Source organism: Arvicanthis niloticus, chromosome 6 (assembly GCF_011762505.2).
Source record: "Arvicanthis niloticus isolate mArvNil1 chromosome 6, mArvNil1.pat.X, whole genome shotgun sequence".
NCBI classification, from domain to species: Eukaryota; Metazoa; Chordata; class Mammalia; order Rodentia; family Muridae; genus Arvicanthis; species Arvicanthis niloticus.
Window position 1 is genome coordinate 47,243,516 of NC_047663.1, and position 22,810 is coordinate 47,266,325.

Genomic DNA, 22,810 nt, shown 5'->3' on the forward strand with positions numbered 1-22,810 from the left:
ATATGTGTCTGCTGGTTCACCCCACATCCCTGGGTTGTTTCAGTGTTTTCTCATTTCCTCCAGTAAGGGGAAGGGACCCAAGTCGGCCAGCTGGTTAATGCCTGCCTGGATAAGACACAGACTTGGCCTGCCACTTGTGACTGAGAAATAAGTTAGTTCCCCCATTTCCTTCCTTCCCCTGTGCTGGGGATAGAACCCAGGGCCTCCAGCGTGCTAGGCAGGCACTCTTAATAATGCCGAGATAGACCCTTAGTCTTCTATTTTGCCAAAATAATATTTTTTTAAAGATTTATTTTATGTATATGAGTACACTGTCACTGTCTTCAAACACACCAGAATCGGGTCCCATTACAGATGGTTGTGAGGCACCATGTGGTTGCTGGGAATTAAACTCAGGACCTCTGGAAGAGCAGTCAGAGCTCTTAACTGCTGAGCCATCTCTCCAACCCCTCCCCCCCCCAAAAGAATTTTAAAAATACATCCTACTTTCTAGAATCCAGAAGAAACATGCTATTTTTGAGCTAGCGTTGTAGCTTACACCTGAAATCTCAACCCCTGGGAAAGAGGGGCAAGAAGAGTGTATGCTCCAAGCCAGTCAGGGCTGTAGAGCAAACACCCAGTCTCAAAAAATAAATAACACAGAAAGGAGTGACAGCAGGCACCTGTGATCCCAGCTCTTTGGAAGTGGAGGTAGCAGGATCAGGAGTTCAAGGCCAGCTTCAGCTATGTAGCCAGTTGAGGTCAGTCTGAGGAAGCAAGTAAGCAAACAAACAAACAAACAAAAATGAAAACCCTCCAGTCACCCAGCTCATTCATTGGATGTTTCTTTTTGTTCTGTATTCTGGACCAGCTGCTTGGCTGTAGCCTCCACTGAACCTCCTGCCTTGGGGGTTCAGTGTGAGTGAGGCTCAGGCGGCCTCAGGTCCTGATTCTTTATGAAAAGCATCATAGGTTTTGCTTCCTCAGCTCTGAGGAACTGTGCTCTTGTGATGGATGTGAGGTCACATGAAGGTCACTGCTGGCCTTGCCTGGGCACTTTCTTTAGAAGAATCTACTGACAAAATGTTGGAAGGAGAGTGTGCGCAGAGTATCGTCACCAGCCTAGCTCCCCTGAACCTTGACACGGATTTAACGTGTTCATAAGGAGAGTTTCAGCAAACTTTAGACCTTTTGTTATTTTTATATGTGGACCCATCCTTTGTAACCCCATGTGCCTGGAGAGAAATTGTTTTTGTTGTTTGTTTATTTTTAGTTGAGACAAGGTCTCACTATGTAGACCAGGGTGGCCTTGAACTCCCAAAGGTCAGTTTGCCTCTGCTTTCTAAGTACTGGTAGTGCCATTATACCTAGCTCTGGAGGGAAGATTTAAATGCTTTTCCTTCCTTTCTCTGTCTCTATCTGTGTGTCTGTCTGTCTTTGTCTCTGACTCTCTATAGGGCTTCTACCAAAACAACAACAACAACAACAACAACAACAACAACAACAAAACAAACAAACAAAAAACCGACAGCAGAGAGGAGGAAGCAGAGCTCACAAGTCTTACTTGCGCTGGGGCTCTGTGGTCACACTTGTAGAAAGATACAAAGGACAAAATGGCTGGGCCTTGTATAGAGCTCAGCAGAGTGAAGTCGGGTGGGAACTGGTGGCTTGTGCGTGTGTACAGCTGGCACAGTGATCTTTCTGGGTAGATAAGGTGACAGATACCTGTGGCCTAGGCCAGGTGTCAGCACCCCCCCACCCCCGCCATCCTCCCTGCCCCCCCCCACCAGTCTACATCCCTTTTCTTCTTGCTTGGGAGGACCTTCCCTAAGCAGAAAGGAGTATGAGAAAGAAAAACCTCAGCCAGCGTTTGCAGCTTACCAAAGTACATGACTGTAAATTGATGAATGGATTCTCCCTCCACCCACTCCTTTTCCTAAAGGGAAACCTCAGAGCCATTTTTCTGTCAGCAGTGGTATTGTTTCCCTGAAGATACTCTTGAACTAGCCCCCCACCCCAGATCTGTTTGGGGGAGGTATTTTAATTTTTTTTCATAGTCCTTGAACCTGTCTGGTGACAGGTGATAGTGTGAAGTGGGTATCTCAGAGAATGGATGGGAACTAAGAGCATCTGGCTTCCAAGTCAAAGGAAAGCAAGCCAGCATGTGCAGATGCTGAGGGCTCCTTCTGATGTGGGGAGGGTCAGTGAAGAAACAACTAGAAGCAGTTAACCCCCAAGGGAGAGAAAAGTGCTGCTAACAAAAAGAGAGCTTTGGTTACAACAGGGGTGACTCAGGTTAGACAGCTGGAGGAACCTGAAGGGCCTGGGAAAGCAAGCTTGGGAGAAAACTTAGTGCAAGGTGCAGCTGCTCAGAGTGGCTCTCCACTCAGCCTGCACCGGCAAAGCACCAAAGGTGAACTTGGTGTTGGTCTTTTAGGCTAAAAGGATTTGATGTCAGGGTGTGAAGGATCTATCAACACATCAGTGAGTTAGAGTCCAGTGTCCGTGGGGGAGGAAGCCTGTGCTTGAGCAGAAGGGCTTTAATTCCACTCATGAGTAAGGGACAATTTCCTCCAGGAAAGGCATACCCAGCCCCCCAACCTTCTTAGGGAACAGTTGGAGAAAGAGAGTAGTTCAGACCACTGGGAAATAGACTAGAATCCAGCAGGGACGGGGTGGATGTGGTACCAGCCTGTGGATCTGCTGGCAGAACCTGTGTTTGGCTATAAGGTTTAATCAAAGACAGCCAGTGGTCCCACTGTGATTGCTCTTGGCTTGTACTGTCTGCCCTGCACCCATTTCTGTGTGCACTTTGTGTGCTCCGACTTAGGAGACATGGGTCCCCACATGCCAGTCTTCCCTAAAGTTCTTGAATGTTACAAAGACGGTCCAGGCAGGAGGACAAATGGGAGACAGAGGCATTACTGGGCGGGGATGGTGGTGGTGGTGTCAGAAGGCGCCTGCCTTTGGTTGCCCATGAGCAGTAGAGACAAGTGCGCTGCTCACCTGGTTTAATACGAACACAGGAATTACAGGTCACTGGCAAGATGCCTCCGTGTGCATTCTCATCTTTTTGATATTTATTCATTCTTATGGTGTGTGTTAGATAAGCGCTGTGCCTCTAGCCACAGTCGTGGACCCAGTTTTTTGTTTGATTTGAAAAACTGATATATAGTCTTTACATAAAAGTTGTGAATCAAAGGACGCTACAAAGGAAACAATGGAAGTCACAATTTCTGAGATAACAACTACTGGCCATTTCCTCCACTATGACATTTTTTTGGGACAAGGTGTCTCTGCTTAGCTCTGGCTGTCCTGGAATTCATTCTGCAGACAAGGTTGGCCTTGAACTCATAGAGATCCACCTGTCTCTGCCTCTCTAATTCTGGGATTAAAGGCTGGTGTTACTACACCCGGCTCTTAATTTTTTTTTTTAATTGTAAAATTTCCCAGCAACACGAAGCTAATAAAGTCATGACATCAACTCCTGGACCCTTTCCTTACTTCAGAAATTACCTGTTGTGGCCCGAGCTGCCCTACGTTTACAGGCCAAAAATGTTGTGGACGGCTCTATCAATGTTGGAACCCACACTGCCAAAAGCCTTGGGGGTTAAACTGTTAGAGGTTGCACTGCTCCAAGCTGCTCCAGTCCGAGGGTCGGGGTTCAGCAAGAGAGAGTGAAGATGGACTCGAAGAATGGAGGCCAGACAGAGTGTGATTCAATCCCATTTATTCTTCAGTCTCTCTTCTTCTCTCCAAGTCTTGAGTTCCTAGTCCCTAGTTCCTAGTCCCTAGTGCCTCCAAGTTCCAAGTTTCTTCTTCCAAGTGCTAAGTGCCTAATGTCTAATTAGTCTTCTTCCTCAATGCCTAGTTCCTACTCCAAGTTGTACTCCAAGTTGTACTCTCTAACCTAATTCCTAGTTCCAAGTTGTACTTTCGAGTGCCTAATAATCTGTTGCTTTCTTCTGTCTGCCTCTCTCTTTTTATATGTCTCACTTCTAAGCCACGCCTTTAAGTCATGCCTTTAAGTCATACCCTTAGGCCTTGTCTCTAAATCTGATCTCTAAGTCATGCCCTTAAGTCACACACCTTTAATCTCATACACCCAAGGAAAGATCTTGGGTATCTAAAACAAGATGTTATCAGAGTGTGCTCAGCTGTTGTAGGCTATTGTAAACAAGCCTCTTGTCAGGGTATATGGCTCAAGATGGCTGCAAGGATGATAGCTGCCCTCTCTCGGCTCCCCACAATTACTTGTTCATATTCCATCTTTTTTCCCTTCTTTCTTCCCTCTCCCCACCATCTCTCCTTTCTCCCTCACCTATTTTTTTTTTTAGGGTTCATTTATTTTTCTTTTGTGTGAATGTCATGTCTGCATGTGTATCTGTACCATGTACATGCACTGCCTTCAGAGATCAAAAGAGGGCATCAGATTCCCTCAACTGGAGTTAGGGATAGTTGTGAGTTGCTACGTGAGGCTGCTAGGAACTGAACTCAGACCTCTTGGAAGAGCAGCCAGTGCTCTTTTGAGTCTTCTGTCTTCAGTTCCTCTTTCTTTTCATAGCCTGGTCTGGTGTCAGTTCACAGTTCTTCTGCCTCAGCTTCCTGGGTGAACTCACAAATTCAACTATACTGCATTTAATTTTAAAAAGTATGTGTATGTGTGTGTTTGTATCTATCTGTTTGTGAATTTATATCTGTGTGTGTGTATCTCTTCTCTTTCTCTCTCTCTTGCTCTTCTTCCTCTTCCTCCTCCTCCTCCCCCCCCCCTCTGTGATGTAAATCAGGTAGAGGTCAGAGGTCAATGTCTGCTGTCATCTTCAATTACTTTCTACATTACTTTTTTTTGAAACAGGGTCTCATTGATTGAGCTAGGCTTTCTGCCAGTGAGCTTCCAGGGATCCTGCCTCTATTCTCTGAGCTGTGGGCTCACACTGCTGTGTCCTGCTTTTTACATGGGTGCTGGGGATCCGAACTCAAGTCCTGATGCTTGTATGCAAGCACTTTACTCATTGGTCCATTTTCCCAGAGTCATTCCAACCTTTGTATTTTGTTTATCCCTGGATCCATTCTACACTTCTATGTTTATTGTTATTCACTTCTGCTCTTTCTCCAAGTAGCATGAACAAATTATTTGTAATTCTATGTTTTGGTCAAACTGACACTTTGCCCTATCCTGATACAGAATAGTTTGATCCGAAACTACAACCAGTCAAAGTGTGGCATTGTGGAGTCTACTCCCAACAGTCCACAGCACAACTGCTGCACCTGAGGCTCAGGAGGTGGCGCTTGTCAGAGTCAGAGGAACAAGGAATGTTACTGTTAAGGAATGCTCCTAGAAAACTCAGAAGTTACACCTGTAACGTTACACTAATGTGGCTGTCTAAACACGCCTGGGACAAAGATGATGCCTGCAGACATGTAAGGGGACAGCTCACAAGGCCTCAGCCTTATACAGAGACCTACAGGCAAGTAAGGAAAGCTGAGAGCCAGGGAAAGTATCTTCCCCAGGGAAGACAATAAAAAACAATTATTACACAATTGTTTGTGTAATACCAAATGGTCAGCCCTGAAAACACACATATACAAGCAACATTATAGGAACTGAGCAGATTGTAGTTGTGTGTTTAGGGACACACACACACACACACACACACACACACACACACACACACAGAGTAATGATAATTAATAAGAAGTCATAGATCTGAAATAGAGCAAAGGAGAGTGGTCCTTGAGAGGATTTTTTAAGGAGGAAAGGGAAGAGAGAAATGATGTAATTGCTGCATCATCATCATTAGTTTTTTGAGACAGGGTTTCTCTGTGTATCCCTGGCTGTCCTAGAACTTGCTCTGTAGACCAGGCTGGCCTCAAACTCACAGAGATCCACTTGCTTCTGCCTCCAGAGTGCTGGGATTAAAGGCGTGCACCACCATTGCCTGGCTCTAATGTATTATAATCTCAAAAAATAAAGTTATTAAAGACCCACAGCAAGCCCAAGCCATTAAAACCTAATCACAGTGACCAACCGACAGCCACAAACACCTTCCAGTTAGGTGCCTCGTTCTGATATGAATTTGCACCTGGGATTGTTTTAAAACTTCTTATGAAGGGAACCATGAAGGGTGTGTACCTTTTCTACCCTGCCTGATGGTTTTGAACCCAAGCAGTCATACCTTTCATGCTTTGGTTCCTTTGTGTTACTGAGTGGCATTTCACCGGGTGGATCAACGTTTGTTGATTGACACATTTGCCGTTTTCAGACTTGACTATTTGGAATAAAATTTGCTTTACATATTTTCATACAAGTCTTTATGAGTCTCCTACAGTGATCACTGAATCCTTATGGTAGACTTAGGACGTACGTCACTGTGGCAATCTTTGTTCACGGGGATGAAGAGACAGAGGCTCAGAATTTGTTCTTAGCCTGAGATATGCAGTTAGCGAAAACTGGAGGTGGGTTTCTAATCCCAATTTAGATCTGTCTGTCTGTGGGAGTCTGTTAATTCTCAGGCTGTAGTATTTTAAAAGTTATTTGGGGGCCACTAAGAGTAGGTCCAAATGGCCACTCACCTCAGTGGTTGTCAGCCCATAACTGCACCTAGAATTTACCTTAGAAGCTGATAGCCATACGAATGGTTTTTGAATCACCATGAAAAGGTTACATGAGATTGCCTTTGAAAAGGACAACGCCATCAGGAATCTAAAAGAAATGTGTAGCCAAGGTCGTTACAGTAACAGCAAGCAAACAAACACAAAGTCACATTGGTATAATTCTTCATCTCCCAGACAGTCAAGCCCAGACTGTGACTGGGCATGTGAGATAGTATATAAATAATACATGTCTTAGAATCTACTCTGTTCTTTGTGGAGCCAGGCAGAGATGGTTTTTGGAGAGTCTGCTGGTTCTTGCTTCGAAGGGTGTTGTTGCTAAGCAATGTTACTAATATTATGGAGAGACAGCCTTCTGGAGACTTGCCTCAGCCCTGGAGAGTCTGTGGTTGGTTGCAAGTGGCTTAACAGGTAGTAGCCACTGAGAGTTTTGTAACCAATAAGATGGGGGACCAGTGGACTCTGGGAAAGGTAGCACTGTAGGCCACTTGGCCAAACAAGCTCTTTTTTTTTTTTTTTTTTTTTTTTTTCTGGAATGATCCCTGGGAAACCTCCATGCTAAAAAAGCACTGTCTAATGTTCATCAGAAACTGGGTACTCCAAAGAATTTCATTCAAATGTTCCCAGCATGGGGAAAAATCAGTCATGCAGCTTAGCAAAAATCAAAAAATCTGCAAGGGAGGGAGGGAGGGAGGGAGGGAGGGATGGAGGGAGGGAGAGAATATGAATTTTAAGTATTTTGAGAAACCCAAGCAGTATTTTAAGCATTCCTCTCTTCCTTCTAAACACTCTTCTGGTCCCCTGAATAGATATCTGGAAAGTTCTGACTGAAATCACACCTTGAGTGCTTTCCCTAGACTCTGGGCACCCAAGGGATGCGAAGGGCTGGATGCCCAGCTGGAGCAGCCTCTGTGGGTTTCCTCCGTGTGGTTTCCTTTTCCAGGAGTTCGGAAATGCCACAGGCTTTCCTAGACCTGTTTCCAAAAATCAGAGCTGGCTTGGGGCGGGGCCTCTGCTTGGTTGGATGGTTTGCCTGCAGGACTGCTGCTTCAGGGGTGTGTGTTTCTGGGAGCATGAGCTTGGGCAGCGGTTCCTAAGGCTCGGTTAGAGTCTTGCCCGTGGATGGCTTCCTGTAGCTGTCACTGTGGGTATGGGCCCTTTTAGGGGCTGCTTGCCAGCCCAGGGAGGAGCTGTTAGCTGTTGGGAGGAGAGTTGGTGTGTTGGCAAAGACTCTTCCTCTCTCTCATTTCAAAATGGAAACTGCTCTCCCACCTCGAATGACCTTCTCAGTCTTTCCCTCTTCCCACCCTCCGTCTGCTTTCCTGTCTCCCTCTCATGCTTTCTTTTTCTCATCTGATCGTGTTGTGGCCCAGGAGGGGGCGCTAGTGTACCTGCCAAGAAGGAAAGCAACTAGGGTCATAGGGCACAGATGTGAGGTCCTTGTCAAAGTGTGAGGTGCCAGAGGGAGGCTGAGGAGTGATTTCTTCAGGAATGAGTGTATGTACATGTCCCTCAAAGTATCAGAGTGTGGTGTTGCTGTACTATGCTGTCTGAGGTATTTTTTTTAAAGCTAGAATCCTCTCTCTCTCTCTCTCTCTCTCTCTCTCTCTCTCTCTCTCTCTCTCTCTCTCTCTCTCTCTCTCTCTCTCTCTGTCTGTCTCATTTAGCTATCTAATGTACATGCGTGCTCTACCTGCATATACACCTGCATACCAGAAGGGGGCATCAGATCCTAGTATAGATGGTTGTGAGCCATCAATGTGGTTGCTGGGGATTGAATTCAGTACCTCTGAAGGAGCAGCAGACAGGGCTCTTAAACGCTGAGCCATCTCTCCAGTCCTTAAGTTTTTTGTTTTTTGTTTTTTTGTTTTTTTTAACTGTTGCTTTTCCTTAAAGGTTTGATGATGCAGAGGTTAGCTGCTGAAAGGGAGGAGCACTGCATCTGAAAACATCTGGCCCTACCCTGGCTTCAAAACCTCCTGGTGCCCGAATCTTTCTTTCTTTCTTCGCTTTGCTTCAGAGCAGGGCCAGCCTAAGGTGTGTGTGTGTGTGTGTGGGGAGTTGTCAGCTGGGGACTTTCTGAGACCAGGTGTGCTGATTGCTTTCCACGGAAGGCTTTCACGTGGATATGCTTCTGCAGTCAGTCTCCAGCCACAGAGAGCCCTTTTCTTCAGGAGTAGGCATGCGTGTCTGTGTGGGAACTCATGGGCCCAGAGAGTGGCCGTGCAGCTGTCTGTCCTCTGTTCATGATTAACTTGCTTGCATTCCTCCTCCCAGGCCCCACCAGCCTTTGGGTTTCCCCTGCACTGGGGCTGCCTGGCGCTTTGTTTTCGAGGACTGTGGGCTATAAGTGAGGATGCTGCTGGGGTTAAGGCATGGGATGGGATGGGACCCTGAAAGAGATCCCCTCTGTGATGACTCCTGTCTTCAGTATATTTATTGACCATGTCTCGGTCTACTCAAAAGTGACCCGAGAATACTTTCCAGTCACTAATGTGAAAAATGTCCCTTTTCCACTTCTCTTTCAAAATGTGATTTCTTCAAAGACCATGCCTTGGTTTGGTGCAAATGTCTGGCTGAAACTTCAAACTCACCTGTTTTTCTGAATGAGCGAGATCAGTATGGAGATTGGTTTAATAAGCCTGCTTGTTTTCATCACACTGAAACCAATGTTTCAATGTCAGAAAAAAAAAGTGAGTTGATGCAATGACAACACATGTAGAAGTAAATAACTGACAGTCCGACTAAAGGTTAAGAAGGTGGTACGGGATGGCCAATGCTGGCACTCGCTGTCTGGGCCACTCTTATGGACATGTGCAGTGAGGTGTGTATTAGCTCTTTGCAGTTACCTGGTTGGATAACAATAGCCCGAGGATAGTCTTCCATTTCTGTCTCTCACTTGTCTCTTGAACAAGACTGGATTCATCTTGTTTAATAGATGCTGCTAGAGTAGCAAGCCTAGAAGAGACAGGTGTGAGGGACTTTGGCATTGGTTTTCTTGCCCCTTTGTGTTTCCTGGGTCAGGTACATACATGGCTGTGGTGGGCTGTGGGTGGTGGGGGAGTCGTGTTGGTGACAGGCTTGGCAGCAGGTGGAAGGATACAAGGGCTCCATGTTCCAACAACCAGAGCTGAAAGTTGCTGGTGTTTTGGAGATAACTTTTTTTTTTTTTAATAGCCACATTGGGACTTTGTGGGAGCTGAGAGAGCCCAGAATCCCAAAAGAAGAATGTATAATGGGACCCACGTGATGGAGAGATTTTTGCACCATCTTTGTACCTGCTGTGCACTTGACCTGAACTAACTTCCAGGCAGTGGGGGATGGGTGGGAGCTGTTTACACAGCTCACCAGCTGCAGGCGGACTTTCTAGTCAGATTTTTACCTTTCCCTTTGTGTGAATAAAATAGACCCCATGCCGGGCCACCCTCCTTGCCACGTAGCTGAAGCTGTCCATCAATTATCCTGGAGGTGCTAAATGTTTCTAGGGGCTCCAGAGGCCCAGCACCCTGTGCAGAGGCTATTTTTGTTTCCCTATTTGAGAGCACTTACTTCCTATTCTTTCCCCTAGGCAGATTCTGAAGTCACCCTGGTGAAATCCTCGCAGCTGCCTAGCTGCCTAACCCATGGGTGGGGCCTGGGGGGGGGGGTCACTCCAGTCTGGTTATAAATAGAAGTCCATGGCTGTATCTGTGATCCCCCACCACTCAGGAGGCTCAGAGGGCCCAAGGCCATCGCTAATGGATGCTTCATAAATAGACCAGGTGCATTTTGGAATCACCTTGGGGCTGCTTCTCTCTGCCCCAGCTCTAGTGGTAGCGAGGAGCTGAGCTCACTGGAGAGTCTTTACTGAAGCCCAGGGTCCTGGGTTCATTTGCAGCCCCCTCTGCTCTTTGATACAGTCCTCTTCCCTCCTGTATTTTCTGTTTGCTTGAACACCAGACTGTGTAAAAAACAAGGCAAATTGTTAAGGGACCTCTTGGCCCCACCAGGGCTGTTTCCAAAGATGGGCTAATTGGTTTGTTTTAATTCCTTTCACCCCCACCCCTTCCATGCCCGATTCCTCTCTCCCAAGGGGGCAAGGCAGTTAGTTACGCTTCAAGGACTAAGGGGGCTGGGAGGCCCCGCTGCGAATGGAAGCGATGAAGGAGGGGACTCTAGAGTGAGGTCCGGGGCTGGTTCTGTTATGACTCAGGACACTGCCTCTTTCTTAGCTAAGAGCCGAGGCGTTCTGTGTTCAACTCTGGACGGAGCTCCCATATGCTGTGCTGGGGACCTGAGGGTCCAAGTGAGTGGGTGCGACCTCAGGACCCGAAGCTCACTGGCTAACCTGGTCCTTTAAGAAGAGGCAAGCCGCAACGAAGTTGATTACTCACCTGGTGTGGTTAAATAAGAAATGTTAATGGGAGCTGACCATGGCTGATTCTTCCAGCATCGTTCACGACAATCCTTTCGCGGACTCTAGGTGGTGGAAGGGGAGGTAGCATCTTTCCTGATCGCCCTTCTCAAGTACCCCCGCCCCATTCTTTACTGGTCTCGGGACTGCCTAAAGTGGGACCCCAGGGTTGGAAGCCCTGGTAGTGGCCACTGGAAAAGGCGGTTTATCTGGGACGGAGGGAGGGTGGTGGACACGCGTTTCTTCTCCAAGTGTGTTTTTCTCCTCTGCTATAAAGCCAGTGACAGCATCGGAGAAGCATCCCGGCGGGCTGGCATGAGAGCTTGTCAGCTTGGGAGTCTGAGCCAGTCAGCGGGGTCCGGGACCTGGGCTCGGGAGACAGGGATCCAGACACCGGGCACAGGGGAGAAAAGGCCGGGGCCGGTGCGCTCAGGGCAGAGTGCGAATCCGGGCATCAAGCCCCGCAGCTCCCGGCGCGATCGAGTAGCTTTCTTTAGTTCGCTATCCGATACCTTGATCTTCCCCAGTTCAGACGCCTGAGCTCGCTAAGGTCGAGCTGCCTGCGCTCCCTTGGGTCAGATTCCCTGCTCTCCCGAGTTCTATCTCGGAGTTCCCTAAGGTTGCTTCATGGGTCGGGTCGACTGCTCTCCCTAGGGTCTCAGCCTGCTGGGGGAGTCAGCAGCCCCAGCGCTGGAGGCGGGGCCGGGGCGGGGCCGGGGCGGGCGGTGCGTCGGAGCGGGAGGCCCGGAGCCGCTGGCCCGCCGCGCCCGGAGCGAGCCTCGGAAATGCCCGCGCTGGGGGAGCGGACACCGGCCGCCCCGCCGGCCCCAGGGAGAAGCTGAAGGTCGTCGGGAAGTGAGCGCCCAGTCACCTGACCCTCGGGCGCACCTAGGCGGGGCGGGGCCCATGCGAGGCGGGCAGCAGGGACCGGGGCGCGGGCAGCGCAGAGCGCGCGGAGCTGGGTCGGCGGGGACGCGCGGCAGGCGAGGGCGCGGCTGGGCACCGCCGGCGGCCTCGCCATGTCCCAGCCGGCAGGGAGGATGCATTGCCGAAAGGCGGGGATCCGAGCCGCCGTGGTGCTCATCGGACTCCTGCACAAATCTCGGAAACAGAATAAAGAGAAAAGGTAAAGCTGGCTGCGCCCGATCCCCTGTCCTCGCTCGCGGTGAATTCCACTTGTCTTTCGGGTGGACTTTTTCCTTTAGGCTCCTTATTGGATAGGAAAAAAGCCTGCCTGGCTCTGACCGGACACTGGCAGAGTCGGAGGGGCCCCAGACCTGACCTTTACGGATCCCGGTACCCATCCCGAAGTCTGCAGAGTAGAGAGTCTTGAGCTACTGTCCCTGGCTCAGCCCAAGCTTTTCTGTAAGTTGGCTGAGCTCGCGAGCTGCCTTCCTGGCTCCGCGTGCTCTGTGCTTGGGTGCCGGCAGGCAGGCAAGGACCAAGTTTGGAGGTGGCTCAGCCCCCGCCTCCCCACCGTGTCTGCTTTTGGGTGTTCCCCTCTTTGACTCTTTTCTTGCGATTGCTCGCTCTTCAGTTTGCTACTGGGCATTGAAGATTGTTTTCTAGGCTATTTCAGGGACACCCTGGACATCTGCGTCGGGGAGGGGCGGGGGCAATGTGTGGAGTTGATGGTGGTGGTGGGGATGTAGGGAGTAGATTCTGAGGCAGCTGCCTGGGCTCCGGCCTCCAGATGCGGACTTGACAACCATTCGACCCCAGGGAGCTGCTCCTGTAGGTTATGACCATAACCTACCTTTTCTGAAACCGGCTGCCTGACTTATAGGGGTCCTGCTTGAGGAGTTTTGGGGTGGGTATTGCACCTCCTTATAGCCCCCCAAGGGCATCACAGTCACAGACGTCTGGGTGGTGACTGTGTCTGAGGATGCTGGGCAGCGAAGAAGAGGGCTTTAGGAATATGTTCTAGGTCATGTCTGGTCCTTCTTGTTCCCATTTTTCCTAAATGTGGATTAATGAGATGTTTCCCACAGCATAGGATGAGACGCCAGGGAAATGATTAAGATGGTTGAGTATGAAATAACATTGAGTCACTTGGTAAGAAAGTTCTTTCCAGTTCTCTACCCATCCTCATGATTCCTTCAAAGGAAAAGCTTCTGCATGGTGGCAGTCTGGCCTCAACACCTTTAAGACTCTTGCTTATGTTCCTTTTGTAATCCAGGACTGACTGGGCTGGCTCAGGTTCTTTCAGCGGGAGAAAGGATCTGTCCAGAGGGGAGATTGTTTTTGTTTTGAGGAGTCATTCTTGGTTACCATTAGCGGAACTCAGTTTTCCATTTGTGGCAATAATGTAAGGCATTATTTAACGGTAGGCAGTCCCAGAATGCATCTGTTCATTCAAAATAGTTGTAATAAGAATCTAAGTGTTGAGGCTGGAGAGATGGCTCAGTGGTTAAGAGCACTTCCTGTTCTTCCTGAGAACCCTAGTTCAGTTCCCAGCACCCTTGTGTGGGGAGAGTGAAGAATGGGGGGGGGGTGCCTTCATTCACATGTGCAACCCCCCAACATAGACACATAAGTAAAAATAAAATAGAATCTTAAAAAACAAAAGTACGTGGCACTGAGTGTGGCAGAGATCCTTCAGGTGGACTGGGGGTGTCTGCTGTTGAGAGCACTGGTGTCCAGTAGAAAGGCTGCCGGGAGAACCAGGAGTCCAGTGCTCTGGGTTTGGGACCCTTTTGCCCTTGCACCCTGATTCCTTTCCTATTTCCACACAATCTGTAGAGAAGGCACTAGTGGGCCAACCCCCTGGCCCTAGAAGGATGGATGAGTGGCTAGTCTCAGGCCCTGCTTTGGGGAAAGAAAAAGAAAATGTATGCCATAAAAGTGCAAATTTATCTGGGCCTGATGGCCAAGGCCTGTGGTCCCACCTTACTCAGGAAGCTGAGGCTGGAGGATCACAGGTTTAAGACCTATCTGAGCTTCAGAGTGAATTCAGGACAAGCCTGGGCTACTTAGTAAACCTTTGTTTCAAAAGATGAGGGAGGGTCGGGAATACGGCTGGGTGGTAGAGCACTTTTCAGTAGATTCCATCCTGAGCACAAGGACAGGAGGTGGAAGGCAGATGCATCCAACCAGCCCCTGACCAATGTGTGGTGGGGTAGAAGGCCCCCTGTACAACATAGAACTTTGAGCCCGGACCCACCTATTGACTTTGAGGTAATGGTGTAGGTTTCAGTTCTTTGGGCCTCACATTCTGGATGCACACCAAGGGCTTGCTTAGGTTCAAGTGCTATAATGTGGTGACGATGTAGTCAAAAAGTCTCCAGTGCTCTTGAGGGTGAAGGGGGCGTGGTTTGAATGACTCCCATCTCTCACAGGCCCTATGCTCTTTATGACTAAGAAAAAAATGTCTGGTGGTAACAACCTGACCAGTAGCGGTCAAGGCATACTGTGTACAGGCAAAGGAGGCAGAGAGATGGGCATAGCATAGGTCGGGGGTATACAATGAGGTAACAGTAGCACAGGGCAGGGAGAGGTCTGCTGGGGCAAGGATGCCTCATGGTGATCTGCCCTTTCTGGATGCTCTCAGCTGTTGACTGCCAACCAGACAGACAGTAGTTGTCTTCCTTCATCCTTAGCTTCATCTGGTGCTTCTGTTGTTATAGTCCGATGCCTCTAACATGCACTTACCCTCCTCACAGAGCGGATTGGTTTTATCTTAGTGCAAAGTGGCTTTTGTTTCTTCCCTTGCTTTATTCTGGAGTTTTTGTGTCTTTAAGTGTCTGGAATCAGTGTGGCGCACACAATTGACCCTCGCTCTGTGGGTGCCCATTGGCCATGGAGAATCTAGGGGCAGGTGGCAGCTGCCAGCTCTTGCTAAGCCTTCCTCAAACTACGTGCTGGGTATTAAATTCACAGAGTTCTTCCTTCCATTTCCTCTCATCATGGGGTCAGCTCAGACTCTGGCCCCTCCCCATCCTTCCAGAAAGCTTGATCCATTTATCCATTGATCTTCCCAGCACCTAATTGATAGGCATATGCAGAGAAGACTCTGGGCTCTTTGCCTTCTGGGCTGACATGGTCACGTTTAGCTGGTACTGATGTTCTAGTGGTCCTTGTCATCTCTTTTCTATGCTGCTTGGAGATATTTACACAGTAAAGTGCTGATGGACGTGCCAGGGAAAATAGTCTTAGGGCAGGTGCCTTATAGGCCAGGCACCAGGAGATTCTTCCACAGTCTCTTGGTAGGTCCTAAGAGATGTGCTCAAAGCTCCAATCTCAATTTACCCATTTTAGAAATGTGCATGGGTTTATCAGTCTTAAAAATTATACTTAGTGTGTGTGTGTGTATGTGTGTGTGTGTGTATGTGTGTGTGTGTGTGTGCTTGTGTGCTCACATGTGCCATGGAGAAGATAATAGAGTTCAGAGGACAACTTGCTGGGGTCAGTCCTCTCCTTCTACCATGTGGGCTTTGGAGATTGAACTCTGGCCCTCAGTCTTGCTGGCAGAGGCATTTGTCCTCTGAGCTGTCTCACCAGCCTGGTTCATTCAGTCTTAACAGACCTCTTCCAGAGTTTGAACAGCCTGGAGGTTCTGTCTCCTTTTGGCTCTCTGCAAGGTTTCTGTCATAGGGGAGGTAGCCAGATCAGTGTTGCGTTTGGGGGAACATGGATCTGACATCTTCTCTGATACTGTAGCTTGAAATCACAGTATAAAGAATTCCTTTAACGTGGGCTGATGGAGAAGAGCCTGCTTTCTTTTACACCAGGTAGATGGGGGAGAGGCCCAGAGCACCGTTTTGTAGGGTTATATGAGGGTTGTGGGAAGGTGGGCCTTGCCACACAGGCCTCCAACCCCAGCTACTCAGGAAGCTGAAGCAGAAGAATCAAAAGTTCAAAACTTTCCTGGGCTACAGAGTAAGTTCAAGACCAGCCTGGACAATTTAGGCAGACCCTGTTTCAAAGCCAAGTGGACTGAGGGCTGAGGATGCAGTTCAGTGCTTGCTTAACACGGATGTGAGTGTGGGGACACACAGACCCCAGGCTGGGGATTGAACTCACATCCTCTGCATGTGCCTTGAACCACTGAGCCATCTTCCCAGCCCAACAGTATAATCCTATAATCTAGCTAGTCAGTATTATAATTTCTCCATGTCATAAAAGGTTTTCCCAGTCAAGATTCAGACAATCAGGCGAGATGAATGTACTTCTCAGTCTATATTTTTTTCAAATTCTTTTTATATTTATTATAACTTATTTATTGAAGGAACGAGCCTTCTCTGCCTCCTTTGTTCCCCACCCCCCCCACCCCCCACCCCAGGGGCTTGCCCATACTAAGCAGGTAGGTGCTTTACTCTTAGAACTATAACCTTAGCTTGGATTGTTAGTTTATGAAGTTTCCCACAGTGGTGGGTTTGTGGTCAGTGATCCTGGTGTTGTTTACTGAGCTCTCCCACCTGACATGTTATCTGTGAGTTATCATATAGGTCTAGATTACAGACTCTGTCAGGGTTCAATTTGGTGAACCCTTAGGTGCTTGCCTGACTGAACTGCTGCAGGTATCTGCTGTTTATTTTGGTGAGCTAGCAGCTATGGGTTCCTGAGCTTTGGACCTGATGTTCAGGAGACTTGATTTGGAGACAGCCCTGTGAGCAGCTGGTTGATGTAAAGTCTGAGCCTATGAGGTGTCCAAGAGCCCAGGCCTCCCAGCCTCAGTGTTCCAGTGCTGTAAGTGTCACAGGGCAGGAACCTAACTACTTCCCAGCCCTGAAGACATGGAAGCTTGCTCTTGTCCTGGGAGGTGGCTGGGGCCTTCGGTTTCTGAAGGTTTCTGACTCCCGCTTCTTCATGTCTGATGTTTGGATGTCACCTGCTTGGTTAGCTGTCCTTGTTTCAAAGAACAAAGATCTCCTTTTAACCAATTTCCCATGATTAATTTTTCTGAGCATTTGAGAGTCAGATCCTTTGGAGTCTAATGGACAGAACCCAAGGCATAAATGAATTGATTTGATTTCTCTTGAGCTACTGTTTAGTTTTGAGACAGAGTCTCACTCTGTAGCCCAGGGTGGTTTGAACTGTCAATCTTCCTGCCTCAAGCTCTTGAGTATTGAGATTAGGTGTGTGCACCACCACAGGCGTGGTGGCATTGAGTCTACTGTCCCATTTTGTGTGCTTGCTTCTAGCTCTTGTCTAGGAGTTTGCAATAGTCGAGTGAAATCAAGTCTTTTACCCATAGAAAAAAAGCTTTGTGTTCCCTCGGCTCTTTATTCTGTCTCAGAGGAAAGCCAACAGCAGCCTTACCTCCTCTCACCACGCCCCATGATCCTTTTTCTGTCACAGAGTCCTTCCTTCTGTCCCTGAAACAAACCAGCATGTTCTTGCCCCAGGCCCTTTGCACCTGCTGTTTGTGACTTAATTGACTGTTACTTTCTCCACTGGACTCCTGCACCATCTTCTTCCAAAGCTCCCATGGCCAGGTAGTCTAAGCCTTCACTTTAGTATCCCTTGCTTTGCTATGATTTACTTATTTTGTCCTGCTTATGTGAGCTGATATGCAGTTCATGCAATAAAAGTTGTATTGGCTGATACTTTCTCTAGGATGTGAATAGAGACCAGTGGCTTTGTCACTTCGGAATCTTCATTGTCTAGAACAGGAGATGTTCAGTAGGATACTTGTTGAAGGAGTAGAGGGATGTTTAAGAGGTGGTGGCTTCCCCAAGTAAAACGTGCTCATAGCCTGGGTCTCCAACAGCCTATGGATGGTGTAGTGCCTTTCTGAGGCAGGTTGTAGGGTACCCTTTTCTCATCTCAGGTCATTTCGTGAGATCTCAGGGAGAAAGGCAAAGAATCGCTGGCTCATCTTCTCATACATCTTCCGATCCCTTTCCTGCCTGTGCATGATGTTGGGACCCATAGGCATGAGGAACTGGGCTCAGCCCTGACCGTCCCTAGGCTTGGCCCTGGATTCTGAGAGCTCCTGTCCTGAGCTGCTTCGTGAGAGGCAAAGGCATATTCTCCCCCTATGGCAGAGAGGCCGGTGGGCGTCTGAATGAGTGAACAACTGCTATTAGCTAATGTATCTTTCTCTCTAAGCACAGTTTTATCTCTTTGGAGTCGGCATGGCGCACAGATGGCTCCCTACCATGGTGCTGCCAAATAGAGGGCTTGCCAGGCCTGCTCGGTTCAACCAACAAAAGTCACTTCTGTGCACGCGAGAGCTGCCCAAGGGCCCAGGAAGAGTCTAAGTCATTTTCAGATGAGGCCTCTCTTCAACCACAGCCCCACCCCCTGCCAACCGAGGTTCTTGCCTACCCAGTCCATAAAAAGCAACCGAGGTAGGCAAGATGTTTTCAGGTGGACAAGTGCTTTTTTATTTTAATAGCTATTTTGAAAAAATGAATTCTGGCAAGCTACGCTGGTTTTCCATGCGTGGAAGTTACATAACATTTTAAAAAAGCAAATTTGTTTAAGTCAAAAATTGCAAGTCAATTTAAAGAAAAGTGCTAGGAAAGTCATTGTCAGGTGATATTGGGATTTGGGGGAAATTGGGAAGGTGGTGTGAAAATGTCTGAGATTTGGGAAGATTCTTACAGACTAAAATGGACCACAAAAACACCAACGTCCCAGGACTGCTGAGGGCGGATGGCTCTTGTGACAAACTGATAGGTCATGATTCTATTATTTATTTCTACATGTATGTCTTTGTGTGTATGTGTGTGCTCTTCATGCACATGCCACAGTGTTCACATAAAGGTTAGAGGTCAGTTCTGTGGGAATTTGTTCACTCCTTCTACCACGGAATGTCTCAGTATACAAGGTAGGTCATCTCTCTTGGTGGCACACACCCTTACCCCATGAACCTTTTCTCTGGCCCTCATTTTCATTTTTAAAAGTTATTTATTTGTATGTGTATATGTGTATGGTGTGTACACACGTGTGTGTGTGTATGTGCACACCTTTGCATGTGTGGGCCCAAAGTGGATGATGCTGGCCGTCTTCATTGCTTTCCCCTTTATTGAGGCAGGTCTCTTGCTGAGCCAAGTAGCTCACCAATTGCTGCTAGGCTAACTCACCAGCTTGGCTGGGAAGTCCCAAGTCTTTGTTTCCCAAGTGTTAGAATTTTGATGCTATGGCTGCCCATGCTTTGACATGGGTTCTGGGGATCCGAACTCTGGTCCTCATGCTTGCAGGGGAAGGGCTTTATCCACTGAGCCACCTTCACCAGTCCCAAACCAATTCATTTTATAGCTTTCTATTTTTTAGTCCTTGAGCTATAAGGGCTTATGTGTACATCTTTATGAATTCTGCTAGGTTTTTTTTTTTTTTTTTTTTTTTTTTTTTTTTTTTTTCTATTTTACTTTGCAGTGGGACTGATGGGGACTAAACCCAAGGCCCCTGATTGAGTTATAGCCTGCCAGGCTCTGCTAGTTATTTGCTATTTCCTCTGTTCTTGAGGAACTGAGACTCAGAGGCCAAGAGGAGTGATAAGCGCAGTTAGAAGTGGAGCGTTGGTCGGGAGCTTTAACGGTCCGGTCCGGTCTGGTTCGAGAGGCTGTGTAATACTGTTTGTTGTCCTCTGCTTTGAGAACAGGGTCTTGTCTGGGAAACTAGGATCTGATGTCTTCAGTCTCCCCAGTCCTGGGACTATAAACGTCCATTCCCACATTCTGTGTGGCTGTGCTCCTGACTCAACCATGGCAGTCAGTTTTGTTGTCATCTTGTCAGTTGTGCCTAGGAGAAACAGCATAAAGGAGGAAAGGTGTATTTTAACTTGGTGTCAGCCACTGCCATTGTTATGGACCTGTGAAGGGGCGGAGCATCCTGGCAGAGAGTGTGGAGTGGGGAAGGAGTAGCTAGGCAGGAGTAGAGTTGTTCACCGTGTCACAGTAGTGGCAAGCAGATGAAGAGGAAGGGTCAGGGACAAGGTATCCTTTCCAAAGCCATGCCTCCAGTTGCCTACATCCTCAAACTACGCCCCACCCCCTAGGTCTATTCAACTACCAATAGGTCAACGGACTGACTCATCCATGATGTCAGAGTTCTCTTGTTCCAGTAACACCTCAGGAGCCCATCAGATGGCAATGAAACCCTTAATAAACACACAAGACTTAACAGCGGGGACGTTTCAAAAGATTTATTTATTTTTACTTTATGTATGTGTATAATATGTGTGCCTGGTACCTGTGGATGTCAGGAGACGGCGTCGGGTCTCCTGGAACCGGAGTTATAGGTGATTGTGAGCCACCTTTTGGGTGCTGAGCCATCTCTCTAGCCCCCAGGGGGATTTGAAAATTCAAGCCATAGCAAGGGTTCATTCAGAACCTAAGATAAGCACCTTTGCAGTGCCTGGCTGGACATAAGCTGTCTGGGCATGCTGTGCTGCCTTTACGGATGTATGGAAGGGTTGTGTGCATGATAAGGTGCACATCTTAAGGCGAGAGCGCAAGAACTCTGCATACACACTGACCTGTGTAGACGCCACACAGACGAAACGCAGATCTTATTTTTCTGTCTCCAAAAGCATGGTCTTTCTTTGTAGCTCAGGCTTACTTGGAACTTGCTGTGTAGCTCCAGGCTAATCTGAACTCCTGATCCTTCTCTCTCTGTCCCCCAAGGACTAGAATTACAGTTGTGTGCCTCTGTGCTCTGCTCCACATTGGCGCGTGTGAGTAGGAACCCAGGGGTCTTTTCTCAAGAGGATGGTGTTAGGGAACAAAGACTGGTTTCTAGGGCCGAGTGAACTTGGGTTGACCTTCTCTTCTTCCAGACATAGTCAGTGAGAACCTGGAGCCAATGCTGTGATTATTCATTGCCCTTGGAGCAAGGGTGCTATAAAAAATGTCACTTGCTTTTAAGCTTATCACCTGTGAACACACTGTTTCATGAAGGCTGGTGCCTTAGCCAAGTCCTGCCCGGAGCCCTCCAGGAGCTGGGCACCTCTCTGGAGACACACTGGCCTCATGAGCGCCCTGAGATAGCTGGTTCTGTGGAGCCTTGTGGTTAGTCTACTTCTCTGTAGGAAGAAGGGTCAGGCCTTTTGGTGAGAGTCTCCCTCCCTTGTCTCTTTCCTGCCTTGGCCTTGTTGTTTGTTTGGTTTTTTTTTTTTTTTTCTGTAAAGGTTGTTACTAACCATAGAGAGTGCTTGCTGTAAGGTAGACTCAGGCAGGACGTGGTGATGGCATGCTGCTTCATCAATAGATGGCAGTCACAGCAGAGTGGCAGTGGCTGCAGGGGTCCCCTGCCTTTCACTGTGACAGCAGTGCCATCCCTGTCACTTAGGAACTTGCACCCTGAGGCAGAGGTCAGAAAGTGGCTCCTGCAGGGTCCTCAGATTCTGGGGAACCTCTGCAGCACACATTGTGGTGGGCACTGGGGGTACAGAATGATGGTGGAGAATCAGAGTCCTGTCTGGTGGCACTGCCATCCGCTAGAGTCAGTGTTAAGCTCACCTATCAGGTCTCCTGGTTTTTTTTTTTTTTTTTTTTTTTTTTTTTTTTTTTTTTTTTTTTTAGACCTGTTTATCTTTATTTTATGTGTATGAGTGTTTTGCCTGCATGTGTGCCTGTGCGCTACCCACATGCATGCCTGGTGCCATAGAGGCGAGAAGAGGGCATTGGATTCCCAGAGTTGGAGTAATAGATTGTTAGCTGCCACACGGGTGCTGGAAATTAAACTCAGGTCCTCTAGAAAAGCAGCCTGTACTTTTGACAACTGAGCCATCTTTCCACTACTTTTTTTTTTCTTGAACTAGTTTTCATTGTGTAGCTCTGGCTAACCTGGAACTTGCTATGTAGACCAGGCTAGCCTTGAAGTCATGGAGCTTTTCTGTCTTTATTTTTTTCCTTTAAGTTTATATTTTAAGATTGTAGATTCCATGTTATAACTCTGTTTTTCAGAGTTCCCTAGAGAAACCAGTAGCTCTGGCAAAGTTACTGGGGCCTTCCCTAAAATGCTGGCCACCTGTTCACTGACCCCTCTCTACGTGTCTACACCTGCCCACAGTGCTGTCTGCCTTAGCCTTGATGCACAGGATATGAGAGGCATGAGGCCTAGTGTGAGGAGCTCTCAGGGTAACTCTGTAAGCCCAGCCTTGCCTCTCCCTTGGCCCTACTGGCTTGGGATAGGTGCATTGTGCTCAGTCCATTGAGACCTGCGACTGAGCTGGGCTCCCTATAGGAGCTGGCTGAAGTGGTGTGTGGACCTGCCTTGGATGTCCCTCTTCCCTCGCCTCTGAAATGACCCTCACAGAAAGTGACAGAAATTATGTATTACATAAGCTTAAGAAAATATAGAAAGGGGGTGGGGTCAGAGTGTGAATGGAGACTCATTCTGGGTATCACTGGGTTGGGGGCATGCATGGTGCCTCACTTTGGGTATACACTGTGGGAGGAGCATGCCTGTAGCATCCACCCTGGGCAGGGAGGGAACATGCATGGAGTCCTGCTCTGGGCATGCGCTAGTCTGGGAATCCAGATGGAGTCTACTCTGGCCTCATTCTGGGATGGTGCCTGGGCCTCACTTAATTTTATTTCCTGTGATGTCAATTATTTTCATTCAGTCTGTTTTTCATAGTGTCTCCTGTCACCCAGCTTGGGTAGCAGCTCTGGGACAGTCTGATGCCTAATTCCATCTCTTTCTGCTCCTACTCTTATGTGGTGACCCTGGTCAAAGTACTTAGCTTGCTGTGCTTGCTTTTCAGTATTCAGGAAGGGGATTGTAGGGGAGGTGACTAGGCTCTGAATGAAACTCCAAACATAAAACCTGCGCACACGCACACACACATACACATGTACACTCACACGTACATGCACACATGTACACGCACAGGTGCACATACACACTCATGCACACATGCATGCATATACA

At 48.2% G+C, this 22,810-nt stretch overlaps 1 protein-coding gene across 8 annotated transcripts in view; it reads left to right on the forward strand.

The window, feature by feature from the left end:
* Positions 1 to 22,810, forward strand: part of Rap1gap2 (RAP1 GTPase activating protein 2) — a 219,898-nt gene that overhangs the window by 68,914 nt on the left and 128,174 nt on the right. For 2 of the 8 annotated variants that reach the window (XM_034506214.2, XM_076936329.1), the window contains exon 1: positions 11,733 to 12,110. The exons of the other annotated variants lie outside the window; for them this stretch is intronic. In XM_034506214.2, the coding sequence (XP_034362105.1) occupies positions 12,004 to 12,110 (107 nt within the window). In that variant the 5' untranslated portion in view covers positions 11,733 to 12,003. Of the gene's footprint in view, positions 1 to 11,732; positions 12,111 to 22,810 lie in introns of those variants that run through there. 8 annotated transcript variants of the gene reach the window in all.